The 12480-nt window shown below is 43.5% G+C and overlaps 1 protein-coding gene across 1 annotated transcript; it reads left to right on the top strand.

The window, feature by feature from the left end:
• LOC147503851 (exopolygalacturonase-like) lies at positions 1-2233 on the top strand. The gene is made up of 4 exons (XM_086604008.1): positions 1-266; positions 403-918; positions 1024-1268; positions 1799-2233. Exons 1-3 carry the CDS (start codon positions 3-5, stop codon positions 1252-1254), a joined length of 1011 nt encoding a protein of 336 aa, XP_086460134.1. The 5' UTR covers positions 1-2; the 3' UTR covers positions 1255-1268; positions 1799-2233.
• The last annotated feature ends 10247 nt before the right edge of the window (positions 2234-12480 follow it).

Below are 12480 nucleotides of genomic sequence, written 5' to 3'. Positions count from 1 at the left end.
CAATGGTTTACATCCCAAAAGGGACTTACTATGCAGGTCTAACAATTTTCAGTGGGGAAAAGGATCGTTGTAAGTTTCGTACACTAAGATTTCAGGTCGACGGGATAGTTAAGGCACCAACTGATCTTGTTGGTGATAGTTGGATTAAATTTATATACATCAAACGACTGACGATTGATGGAGGGGGCACATTCGATGGCCAAGGAGCTTTGGCATGGAAGCTCAATGATTGCAATATGAATCGTCATTGCAGGAAACTTCCTAAGGTAAGGCCTTAATTGATTCGTTCATTTCAGAGATTATGATCCAATAAAAAGTTTATTCACCTACTAGTGCCTATTTATGATTTAAAATCATGATATATATACCGATTTTGATTTGTTTTCATATTGCTTTCAACAGTCTATAACCTTTGACTTCGTCGCACATTCAACAGTCAACAGAATACATTCAGTGAACAGTAAAAGTGTCCACATAAACGTTCATGCCTGCAGAAATATGAAATTTAACTCCATAACAATCAGTGCGCCTGATGATAGCCCCAACACAGATGGAATCCACATAGGCAACTCAAAGTCGATCAGTATCATGTCCTCAATGATAGGCACCGGTGATGACTGCATCTCCATGAGTCCAGGCAGTGAAGACATCTACATAGCCAATGTGACTTGTGGACCAGGGCATGGAATTAGTGTTGGTAGCCTTGGAGGAGACAAGGATGAGCTCAATGTAAAAGGAGTGATTGTAAGGAATTGCACACTCATTGGCACTGACAACGGCGTAAGGATTAAAACATGGGCTAAATCTTATCCTAACGTCGTACAAAATGTAACGTTTGAAGATATATTTATGAACAGCGTTGACAAGCCGATATTTATTGATCAAGAGTATTGTCCATCTGGTCTTTGCGATACCAAGGTACTACAGAAGTACAGAACACACTTGGACTGCTTAAAAATCTTGTGAAGTTGAAAGGAACTTGACTAACTAACTAAATTACTTGACTGAATGTTCTTTTTCCAGCACTCCTCGAACGTTCAGATCAGAGATGTTCACTACAGGAACATCTGGGGCTCCTCTTCCACAAAGCTTGCAGTACATTTTGTGTGTAGCCGAAGTCTGCCATGTCAAAACCTTGAGCTCAAGAGGATCTTCTTGCGATACAGTGGCAAAGATGGACCAGTGTCATCATCGTGTACTCATGCCAGGGGCGACTCTTTTGGCAAACAGATCCCTGCCTCCTGCCTTAAGTAACTTATTGCACTAAGGTAATTGCTTAGGAAGCACAATTCTGTTAATTCTTCACTGGGTTTCTTCATTCATAGTTGTATTTTCTGAAACCTCAATACCTATGTAGACCAACATACAGGCACTAATACACTTGGCTTTATTTGATCAAACAAGTATTATTGCATGAAACTTTTTGGTGAACAATAAATAGTTTTTATGCTTTTGGGTCTAAATTTCAGCAATCATACATCTCACAGCATGAATGTAACTTCCACATAACTTCCACCTCTTCAAGAATCCGCTTTACAGAATTGATATCTATCTTAAATGTTACTGTATGTGTATTTTCTAGATGAGTATTGCCACTGGTCGAAATGGTTTGCACTATTCTCTTGCTAAGGTGCGATGCACTCTCCACAAGGTATAACCTAAAAACAAAAAAACAGTTTGATCTTAGGATGGTATTAGGTCCTTCTGTTCATACCTCAAGCAGAGCTCATGAATCAGGACATCATCTAGTAATGTGCTTTTTATATTTTTTTCGTAAGTGGAGATTTTATTGTTGCAGTTGTGAAAGGCAATCAAATGTCAGGGTGACAGAATCTTTCAAACCTCAGATAGACAGAGAGAATATAATAGTACAAGTGTACAACAGAGTTTTAAGAATCCGGGACACCTTGCTTGAGACAGACGTGCAGCAACTAACCAAGGCCAGAGTGAAACCAATTATCTTCAGAAACTTCTAGCAGGGGCGCTGGAAGCCATAACTTGGATGACCCTGAAATCGTGTCCTGCCTAGCTTCAACTATAGCAGCAAACATTCTGCATATATAACAGTTCAAGATAGCTTTTGCTGGGTCGCCGTGATAGAGCTAATATTTAAGGCCTAAAAAGAGTTGACCTCTGCTCCATAACATGATGGAATGAAATTGTAACCTCTGTTTTACTTAGACCTCCATGCCAAACATGAAACATCTAGTAAGATTCTTGTATACCAATTACCAAGTTTATGTTCGTTGAGGAAATTCGCCTTTCAGGTCCATTCGATGCATATTGTGCGTGTGAAAAATGCAAGACATCAATTTAATTGACGATATGATGTAACTGCCTTGGACTAATCTGACTGCTATTTATTTGTATCTCATTTTTAAAGACGCTCCTGCAACAGTTGATGAAAACACCACGTCCGTACCCCATTCTACAAGGAGTGCATGCAATGGCAGTTCTAAAGTCTAATAATAAGCGAATGCAATTAGAATTCCAAGTCCACAAACGGCATTGGTGTGCCGCGTAGTCCCAACCAAGAGACAATATAATGGTCGAGCTTTTGGGAGTCTTGCCCGAGGCTTCAAGGAACAATTAATGCCCAAGGGCCAAGAGACAATTTGAGTCTATGACATCAACAAATACCCATTCTTAAGGTTCAAGTTGTTTGTGATACTTTTCTCAGTTTTCTGTCACCTAAACCTTGCATGGAAACACATTTCCCTCATGTAACACAAAGTTGGTAACACATAGCATTACTTGGTGAGGAACAACTAGCGCAGGGCGGGCTCTGAGATTGTGGAGGCTCTAGGCGAACTTTTACATGGGGCCTATATAGGAGCGGATTCAAGATTGTCAGTCAAGGGGGGCTGCTACAACTAACATACACCACAAATATCCAGATTGCCACTCAAGGGGGGCTACTACAACTAACATACATTACAAATATTTTTTTGGGGGAATTATATACACTATTATAACTAGTATTTTTTTTTTCGACGGAAAAGTTGGGTGTGCTGCTCCCCCCCCCCACCGGGCCTATAGACATTGCCATAACAAAAAAGCCCAGATTTTTTTTTTTCTGCACCAATTTATGTATCTTGTGATATATATAATTTTCGGAAATCATAACATAAGAATTGTGTGGTGTAGTGGTTGTGTATCCTTCCCAAAAATTGACTTTGGGCCTAACAAAATACAAACTGACCATATCCATACCAACAAAATCATATTAGTTGTGGTCTAGATGGGGCCCCTAGGCGGTCGACTAGTTGGCCTTGCTCCAGAGCCGACATCTTTTCCTATTATTAGCTATTAAGAAACCCAGACGTAGCTTGTAATCTCGTTCGATGGTTTATAAAGTACGGACGTCACTTAAGCAGATGGTTATAACTTTTCATTTGCGACGGCATATGACCGTCGCTATTCCTTTTTCCAGATTTTTTAAAGGGCTTTTTAGACATAGACCCCCAATTGGGGAGGTCATTTGATATAAACCCCCAATTTTTCAAACATTTGTTTTGCACCCCTAATATAACCAGTCGACTGGGTTATTTTATTTGGTGACCAAAATAATGCCTTTATTATGTTTTAATACTGAAAATGCCCAGCCTATAGTTTGCCACACCGCATCAGCCATCAATAACAGTTTTTAGAGACCCTGCAACTACAAGACACAACTCCAACACAAAGGCACCAAACAAATTAAATTTCTTCAAACGATTCTCTATATGTTATACTCAACCTTCATTATTGTGAAGACTAAGAACATAAGTGAAATTGTATGAAACTATTTAGTTCTTGGAGTTGCAAGTGCTCGTTGAATCATTGATCAATTGACAAAGAGAGAGATCAGATGATTAATGGTGATATCATGGGTTTCTTAAACCTATAACTTTACATCTATTGATAGTGAACGATGTTATTTGATAGTGAACGATGTTATTTGATGTCGATTTGATTGTTAAAAGTTGTGGATTTTGGTATACATGGTGATGTTGAAGGTATAATCGCCTATGATGAGTGTTTTAATCACCCCACTAATGGTGGATGTTTTTGGGTTTCACTCGGGGAAGATGATGAGTTGACACTGAGTTGACTCAACAATGAGTTGTTCTAATTTTTTTTGGAATATACACCTGTTTCAGTTTTTTCCCAGTCAACCAGTGAGATTGGGGGTGCAAAACAAATGTTTGATAAATTGGGGGTTTATATCAAATGACCTCTCTAATTGGGGGTCTACGTCTAAAAAACCCTTTGGTGAAATGATCTTTGTAACTTATAGGATTTTTTAGACATAGACTCCCAATTTATGAAACATTTGTTTTGCACCCCCAATCTCACTGGTTGACTGGGGAAAAATCAGGTATATATTCCAAAATAAATTGGAACAACTCATTGTTGAGTCAACTCAGTGTCAACTCATAATCTTCCCGAGTGAAACCCAAAAACATCACCATTAGTAGAGTGATCAAAACACTCATCATAGGCGATTATAGCTTCAACATCACCGTGTATACCAAAATCCACAACTTTTAACAATCAAATCGACATCAAACAACACCGTTCACTATCAAATCGCCAAAAAATAGATGTAAAGTTATAGGTTTAAGAAACCCATGATATCACCATTAATCATATGATCTCTCTCCTTGTCAATTGATCAACGATTCAACGAGCACTTGCAACTCCAAGAACTGAATAGTTTCATATAATTTCACTTATGTTCTTAGTCTTCACAATAATGAAGGTTGAGTATAACATGTAGATAATTTGTTGAAGAAATTTTATTTGTTTGGTGTATTTGTGTTGGAGTTGTGTCTTGTAGTTGCAGGACATTTTTACTATTAAAACATAATAAAGGCACTATTTTGGTCACCAAATAAAATGACCCAGTCAACTGGTTATATTGGGGGTGCAAAACAAATGTTTGAAAAATCGGGGGTTTATATCAAATGACTTCCCCAATTGGGGGTCTATGTCTAAAAAACGCTTCACCAAACTTTTTTTTTTTCAACTTTCAACTGCCATGTCCAACATATCTTGATTAAGAAAAATATATGTCATTAGCAAACAATTTTTTTTTATCGGGTGGACTGAATGTAAAAATTATTTACTAACTATTTCTCAAAAACTATAAATCTACGTGATTGTGATTCATAATTACGCCATTGATACCACTTGCTCGCTAATTCGTAACAGCATTTCTATTCTGAGTTTTAGCTAATTACTGTATGAGGAATTCAAATTAGTAGACTTTTTTTCTTATTCCGGATTTAGCTCTAAGTGTAAGAATGTTAACCTAGATACAGTAGTTTAAATTGTGTTATGGGTCATCTCTAAATTTAGATGCAGCTAACTATGGAAATGTACTAAATCTATATGCTTGCTTGACAAATTAGGAGCGGTTATATTAGGAAACCAACTAGATGCACTTCATGGATTTGGAAAAGTGTTAGTGAAGGAATCAGAATAAATCCATTTGGAGAGTTGGAAATGGTTCCACTATCTCCATTTGGGATGATAACTGGATACCCGGTCTTCCTCATATCAATAATGCACACGCTGTTACTATCCATCTTCCACTTCATGTGTCCAAGATCTCATTCACCCAACCCACGCAACATGGAATGTACCCCTTATTCGCCAGCTCTTTGATGACCAAAATATTAAATTAAATTGGTCTCTCACAAAAAAGGGAGTCTTCACCACGCGATTCATCTACAAAAAAATTTTAGATGATGATCCTCCACTCCATGAACATGATCCCATTGGTCCTAAGATTTGGCACGTTCAGAGCTCGCCTAGAGCTCTTAACTTGGAAATGTTATCACAATTTTGCTCCTACAAGAACAAATATCGGAACTCACATCACCATCCATACCACCGCTTGTCCTATCTGTAACTACTCCAATGAAACTCTTCATCACGTGCTTCTTGAATGCCCTTTCACCAGGGCATGTTGGTATGCTTCCCAGTGGAGTTTTCAACTTGATCGAGTTGGTCACCTTAATACACAAAACTGGATCCGATTATGGATCTCTCCCCCAAAAACTTGGGGTTTCTGCTTAAATGCTTGGAGTACTTTTTGTGTCGATATAACTTGGTTAATCTAGAAAGAGAGATGCACAGCTGCTTTTGAAAAAAAAAAAAAATTCAAACATGGTCCGCGTCACGCAAATTACTAAATCCACTAACACCACTAAACCTCTCACTATCAACCATTTCTCGTCAAATTCAAAACCCACTCAAACCAAGCGATTCCAATCCACAGCAAACTACCAGGCCACTTTGGAAAGCCCTGAAACCACCCTTTCTTAAAATCAACATAGATGCTTCATTCATACCCACTACACACTCATTTGGTATCAGCCAGCTTTATTTTGCGTGACTCTCACACACATGTTTTAGCAGCAGGTACATGGACAGCATATGCCACTGTATAAACCTAAAATATCTTTCTCTCAACTGCTCTCTCTTTTTCTCTTCCTTTCTCTTTCTTACTGTGTTTTCTCCCTCTTTCTCTAATGCGGCCTCCTCTTTTCTATTCCATCATCTTCTTTTTATACCCCTTCCCCTCTGTATCTGGATCGTCCATCTGTCCTCTAATCTGGTGGCTCCCATTTTTGCCGTACCTATGCCACGTCCGCGGTCTAGGGTTCCGCAGTTATATTTCCCTACTCTTCGGGTTATCTTATTATTCTGCATTTCACTCTGTGTCCTGTTGACCTGGTCTCCTTCCCTTTATTGGGTCACCACAAATGCCCCTTCTCGACTCCGCGGTCCTATTAATGGACCCGGGGTCGAGAACCCTCACCGCTTCGTTCTCTATGCAACTTAATATCCCCTCATCGGTTTGCGTGTGATGTTGATTGTAATCATCACGCGCGTTTTCTGCAGCCCCTTGTACTTTGTGCGGACACGTGTCACCTTTTGGCTGGATCCCTGGCCCGACCCTTCGATTTTCCCAACTCTCTGAAATTACCTTTTTATCCCTCCTCTATTTAAACTCTTCTCCTTCTTCTTCCTTTCTCATTTTAACTTTTACACTCTTCCTTTGCTCCTCTACTGCTCTGCCATCTTTCCCCTCTCCGACCAACTTCCGGCTTAGGTGCGCGTCCTCCCTTCCTTTGGTGACTTTCTTTCCCTTCAGGCATTCTCTTCGGGCTTCTCACTTCTCTACTTGCTTCCCTTGGTACGTTTTCTAAGCTTTTCTTTTTTTAGTTTGCACTGTTATTTGAGTTTATTCAAATTCTCGCGTCTGTTAGTTCATCCCCTTTTCCGATGTCGGGTCCTGAATCCGCTGAATTCCTCTTCCCGGTCCGGTAGAATAACGTCTCCACCCCCTCCTGCCCCTGCTGCGGTCCCATCCACCTCTGGACGCCTGGTCTCCTTATTGCCACCCCTTCCCGGTGCCGTAGACCTAATTTGGGCGCAATTAGGGCTGCCTATGGCATTCCAGCTGACATAATTTTAGAACACGTGACATCTATCACCCACTACCCCCACCTGGTTCCCCGACATCCGAGGCACCTTGTAATCACTGTGGGTCAAATTGTCGCCGATTTACGGTTGCCTCTCACTCTACTAGATGTCGAGGTATGTAATCACTTCAACATTCCAAGGCATAGGGAATTTTTGGAGAGTTATGTATGTTCGCGAACTCGTACAATAGGACCAGAGACCCTAAGATTACGAGCCGCAATATCTTCTCTTAATATTACATCAAGAAAAGTACCAAAGATGTCGGTGTGGGATACCAGTCCTTTTGTGTACACCCTCAGAAGCAATCTTTCCTACTCCACGTCACAACCTCAGATAAAGTGTGGCATCAATACCCGTTGTACGTATCAGGGCAATTTTTGTCTACGGACCTTCCTTTTGATTTAACTCTTAACCATCTCGCCTTCATAACCCGTGGTGCGTATCTCTGTTCTTCCCTTCTCTCTTGATGTATTGCCCCTGTTATCTCTAAACCGTGGTTTCTCTTTGTTTCGTAGGTTAGCGGCCAGATTCCAAGTCTCGAATCTACTCTGGCATCTCGAGTCCTATCTTTCAAAGGCTTCGCGACCTCAGTCCTGCCCAAGCCGACCGCCTGGGTATCCACCCTACTATCGCTACTCCCCTGTTACTAGTCTCCGACCTACAAAATATAAGCAGTTTCTTAGCTCCATTTTATCGCCCTCCGCCTCCCAAGGAGCGTAAACCCCGAGCATCTCCTCCTCCAAAGAAACGGTCTCGCACTCACACATCCTGGCGCAATCATCCCTGAACCTCCACACAATCTCCCGCCTCCCTTAAATCTCACGATCCTCCCACCTCCTCTGCTCTCGAAGACATCCCTTCATACCGCTCTATCTCCAATTGGGACGATTAGTACACCTCTCCCAACTCCCCTCCTGAAGATATGGATGTTCACAAACAAAAACTTTTCGACAGCGATACCGATGATGATGAGGTGAGGGAGGTTCCCTCCCCAGAGGTGCAGGCACCTGTTGACCAACCTCCATCCAAGAAACAACGGACCTCAGCATCTGCAGAACCTACCCCTACCACTCAGCGGACCTCCACATCCGAAGAACTTGCCGCTATCACATCACCCTGCTGCCTCTTCCCCCCGCACACGCCGGTATGGCAAAGAACCAATTCCCCTTACTGCCCCGGCATCTGAGCTCGCACCTGCAAATGACTTCTGTCCCATTTTCAACGTGCGCAATCACAAGGTGAATACTGCCGACTCCGCATTGGATAATGTGGCCGTAGCCTCCTCTCATTTTTGCAATGCTCACTTGCCTAAAGACATAGCATATGTGGACGGGGGTTCGTTCGATCAACATCGTACTTCCCTATATACCAACTGGGAGAGGGAACTATTTTTTTTAAAAAAAAAAAAAATCCATCTTCCTCTTTGATCCTAGGTGAGCCTGGATATCTCCTTCATGATCTGCGGATTGTTCAGTGCCAAAACCAAGGTGGCATCCCTAGAGAAAGAGCTTAATGGCCCTGGTGGCCTAAGATTTGCCTATGCCGGCCTTCAATCAGATCTAGAAGCTGCTAATTTGGCTAAAGTCAAGGCCCGGGATGAGCTCCAGTCTGCAAAGAAATCTCACGAACAGTACATGGATAAGGTCAACGAACGCCTGAGCCATCAAAGGGAAGTGCTCCTCCAACAAAACCAACTCAACCTGGATGCCCTCACTCAACAACACAAGGAAGCCGTGGACGCCCTCAACTAGAAGCACCAAGAGGCCTCCGCCGAATTACTACGATAGCACCAGATAGACATGACTGTACTCCGTGATCGTTTCAAGCTCCTGGCCGACAAGAGGGTGGCCAAGAAAGTTCAAGAGAAGCATGAGAGACTCACATGGGAAGGTCGTCTTCTCCCTGAAAGGCCTGCCACCCCGGTAATCGAATCCCCAGAAGCCATGAGGGAAGAAGTGTCGGCCTAAGAGGTCATTCATGAACATCCCGTGACAGTCGAATCATTCACCCAGGCGACGGTCACCCATGAGACCACCGCGACCGTCGTCGAGGAAACTACTGAAGGGATCATCGCTGCTACCCTCCAAGACACTGCTGATGTGATGCCCGTTAATGATTCCACCTCTGAAATGCTCTAGAGATCTTCTTTATGTAATAAGATACTTTTACAATTTCTTGATCTGTTGTTTGCTACACTCCTTGTTTTGCTACTATTTCCTTTAATGTGATATTTGATTTTGCCCAGTGTGTTGTTGCCTCTTTATTTCTTGCTTCTAACTACTTGTTTAAATTGCAAAATATCTCCCTATGTAGATTTCCATGGCTCTACTTCTTCCCCCTGCCTTTTTGACTGTATCCGCTAGATATGCCTCAGATCAGTCCCCTTCTCTCTCCTTGGTTGGCGGTGCTGCCTGACATAGGCAGCTCTAATTGCCCCAGGTGTCGTGTGTATATCTTGCTTGAAAAGGACTCATCCCCATCCGATGAATCCACTATCTCGCCAGCGAAGGGCTCACCCCCTCCACTGTCTCTCTCTTTATTGGGATGCGCAGATTGAAGGGGGCAGCTCCCTTTGCCCCATGTGTCATTTGCATCTTTCGGTCGTGAAGAGCACATCCCCCCTGTTGGACCTATTGCCTCGGACATCCTGTTGGGGCAACTCGGCTTGCCCCAGGTCCAACTTTGGCTTAATGTTAGCAAAGGGCTAGCCCCCTCCGGTGTCATTCTCTTTGACGGGTTGCGCAGCCTAACGTAGGCAACTCTCTTTGCCCCATGTGTCACTTGCATCTCTCGGCCGCGAAGGGCTCATCCCTTTCCGCTGGATCTATTGCCTCGGAAAACCCGTTGGGGCAACTTGGCTTGCCCCAGGTTAAGCTTTAGGCTCATGTCAGTGAAGGGCTCCTCCCCCTCGCTGTCCCTCTCTATGGTTGGATCCCATGCCCCATGTGTAGTTTGCATATCTCATTCACAAAGGGCTTATCCCTCTCCGTGGGATACAGAGCTCCAGGAAACTACTTGGGGAGACTCTTCTTGCCCTAAGCTCAACTCCAACCTTGCATCAGCGAAGGGCTCATCCCCTCCGTTGTCTCTATCTATGCTTGGATTCCATGCCCCCTGTGTATATTGTATCTCTCGTCCGCGAAGGGCTCATCCCGCTCTACGAGCTCCATAGCTTCAGGAAGCTAATTGGGGCAACTCGCCTCGCCCCAGGTCCAAGGTCAACTCTGGCATTGTATTAGCGAAGGGCTCATCCCCTTCGTTGTCCCTCTCTATGGTTGGATTCCATGCTCCATGTGTAGTTTGTATCTTTCGCCCTCGAATGGCTCATCTCGCTCCGCAGGCTCCACAGCTTCAGGACGCTAATTGGAGCAAACTCATCAGGCCTCAGGTCCAGGATAAACTCGGGCATTGTATCAGTGAAAGGCTCATCCCCTCCACTGTCCCTCTCTATGATTGGGTTCTATGCCCCGTGTGTAGTTTGTATCTCTCGTCTATGAAGGGCTCATCCCGCTCCGCGGGCTCTATAGCTTCAAGAAGCTAATTGGGGCATCTCATCTTGCCTCAAGTCCCAGCTTCACTATGACATTGTATCAGTGAATGGGCTCATCCCCTCCGCTGTCCCTTTGTATGATTGGATTCCATGCCTCAGGTTCGGTTCGAACCCCTTCCCTTACACAAAATGTTTTCTTCTCAAAAGTGCCGTCGTATTATATATTTACATACAGCTATATATCCTTGCTCAGGATTTCCATTATATTCAAGTGTGAATTTTTTTTTAACATTCCTACATTCCACGGTTTCTTTACCAATTTGCCCTCCTTGGTTCGCAATTTGTAGGTGCCCGCCCCTCCTACGTCCACCACGGTGTATTGTCCTTCCCAGTTTGGACCTAGCTTCCCGTCATTCTCTTTCCTGGTGCTAGGAGTCACTCTGCGAAGCACTAAATCTCCCACTCGGAATTTCCATGGTTTGACTCTCTTGTTGTATTGTCTTTGTAAGCGCTTGTGATACTCTTCTAGTTTGATACGAGCGGAGTCTCTTCTTTCCTCTGCTAAGTTCAAATCCCCTGCCAATATTCTCCAATTTGAACCCTCCTCCACAGCCTTGGTTCGCGTTGTCGCTTCCACCATCTCGGACGAAATCACGGCTTCCATGCCGTAGGCTAGAGAAAAAAGGGTCTCTTGGGTGGATGATCGAGGTGTAGTCCGATATGCCCGGAGCACATGGTTCAACTCATCGGCCCACGCCCCCTTTTTATCTTCCAACTTTTTCTTGAGGTTATTCATAATGGTTTTGTTGGAAGACTCCGCTTGTCCATTACCCTCGGGGGTTGTACGGTGCCGAAAACCCTTGTTTCACCTTGTAAGCTTGTAAGAATCCCGTCACCTTCGCTCTTGTGAATTGCATCCCATTGTCCGCGATAATGGCATACGGTAGTCCAAATCTACATATAATATTCTCCCATAAGAACTTGACTATCTGCGCTTCTTTCACCTGCTGCAAGAGTACGACCTCGATCCATTTCGTGAAATAGTCAGTGGCTGCTAGCATAAATCTCCGCTTGTCACTGGCCATAGACAGCGGTCCCACTATATCGATTGCCCACATGGCGAACGGCCATGGACTCGACACATTATGCAGGGGTTCCGCTGGAGCGAAGATCAGCTGGGCAAATCTCTGACACTTGTCGCACTTTTTAGCAAACTCTACTGCATCTCTTTTCATGTGGGGCCAAAAGTAGCCCTATGTCAATAGTCGATGTGTTGTCATTCTCCCTGCTGAATGGCTCCTACAATCTCCCTCATGTAACTCTGCCAGCACCTCTGATGCTAACCGCGGGCCTAGGCATTTTAACAGCGGCCCATTGAAGTTCTTGCGGTACACTTCTCCATCCACCAAAACGTATATCTGAGACGCCTGTTCCAATCCCCTTCTTTCTTTCTTATCTGTCACTTTCCTTCCGGCCTAGAAGCACTTAATCGGATCCATCCAACTCTCCTT

The sequence above is a fragment of the Coptis chinensis genome, chromosome 4 (genome assembly GCF_015680905.1).
Source record: "Coptis chinensis isolate HL-2020 chromosome 4, ASM1568090v1, whole genome shotgun sequence".
Taxonomy (NCBI): domain Eukaryota; kingdom Viridiplantae; phylum Streptophyta; class Magnoliopsida; order Ranunculales; family Ranunculaceae; genus Coptis; species Coptis chinensis.
Note: the sequence above shows the minus strand (reverse complement) of the source record. Positions and strands in the feature narration are given on the sequence as shown.

Bases quoted from the DNA above. Each gene is read 5' to 3' on its own strand.
- LOC147503851 (XM_086604008.1), top strand. From the start codon at position 3: ATGGTTTACATCCCAAAAGGGACTTACTATGCAGGTCTAACAATTTTC. The intron at 267-402 runs GTAAGGCCTTAA...TGCTTTCAACAG, and splicing joins ATTGCAGGAAACTTCCTAAG to TCTATAACCTTTGACTTCGT. The intron at 919-1,023 runs GTACTACAGAAG...TTCTTTTTCCAG, and splicing joins CTGGTCTTTGCGATACCAAG to CACTCCTCGAACGTTCAGAT.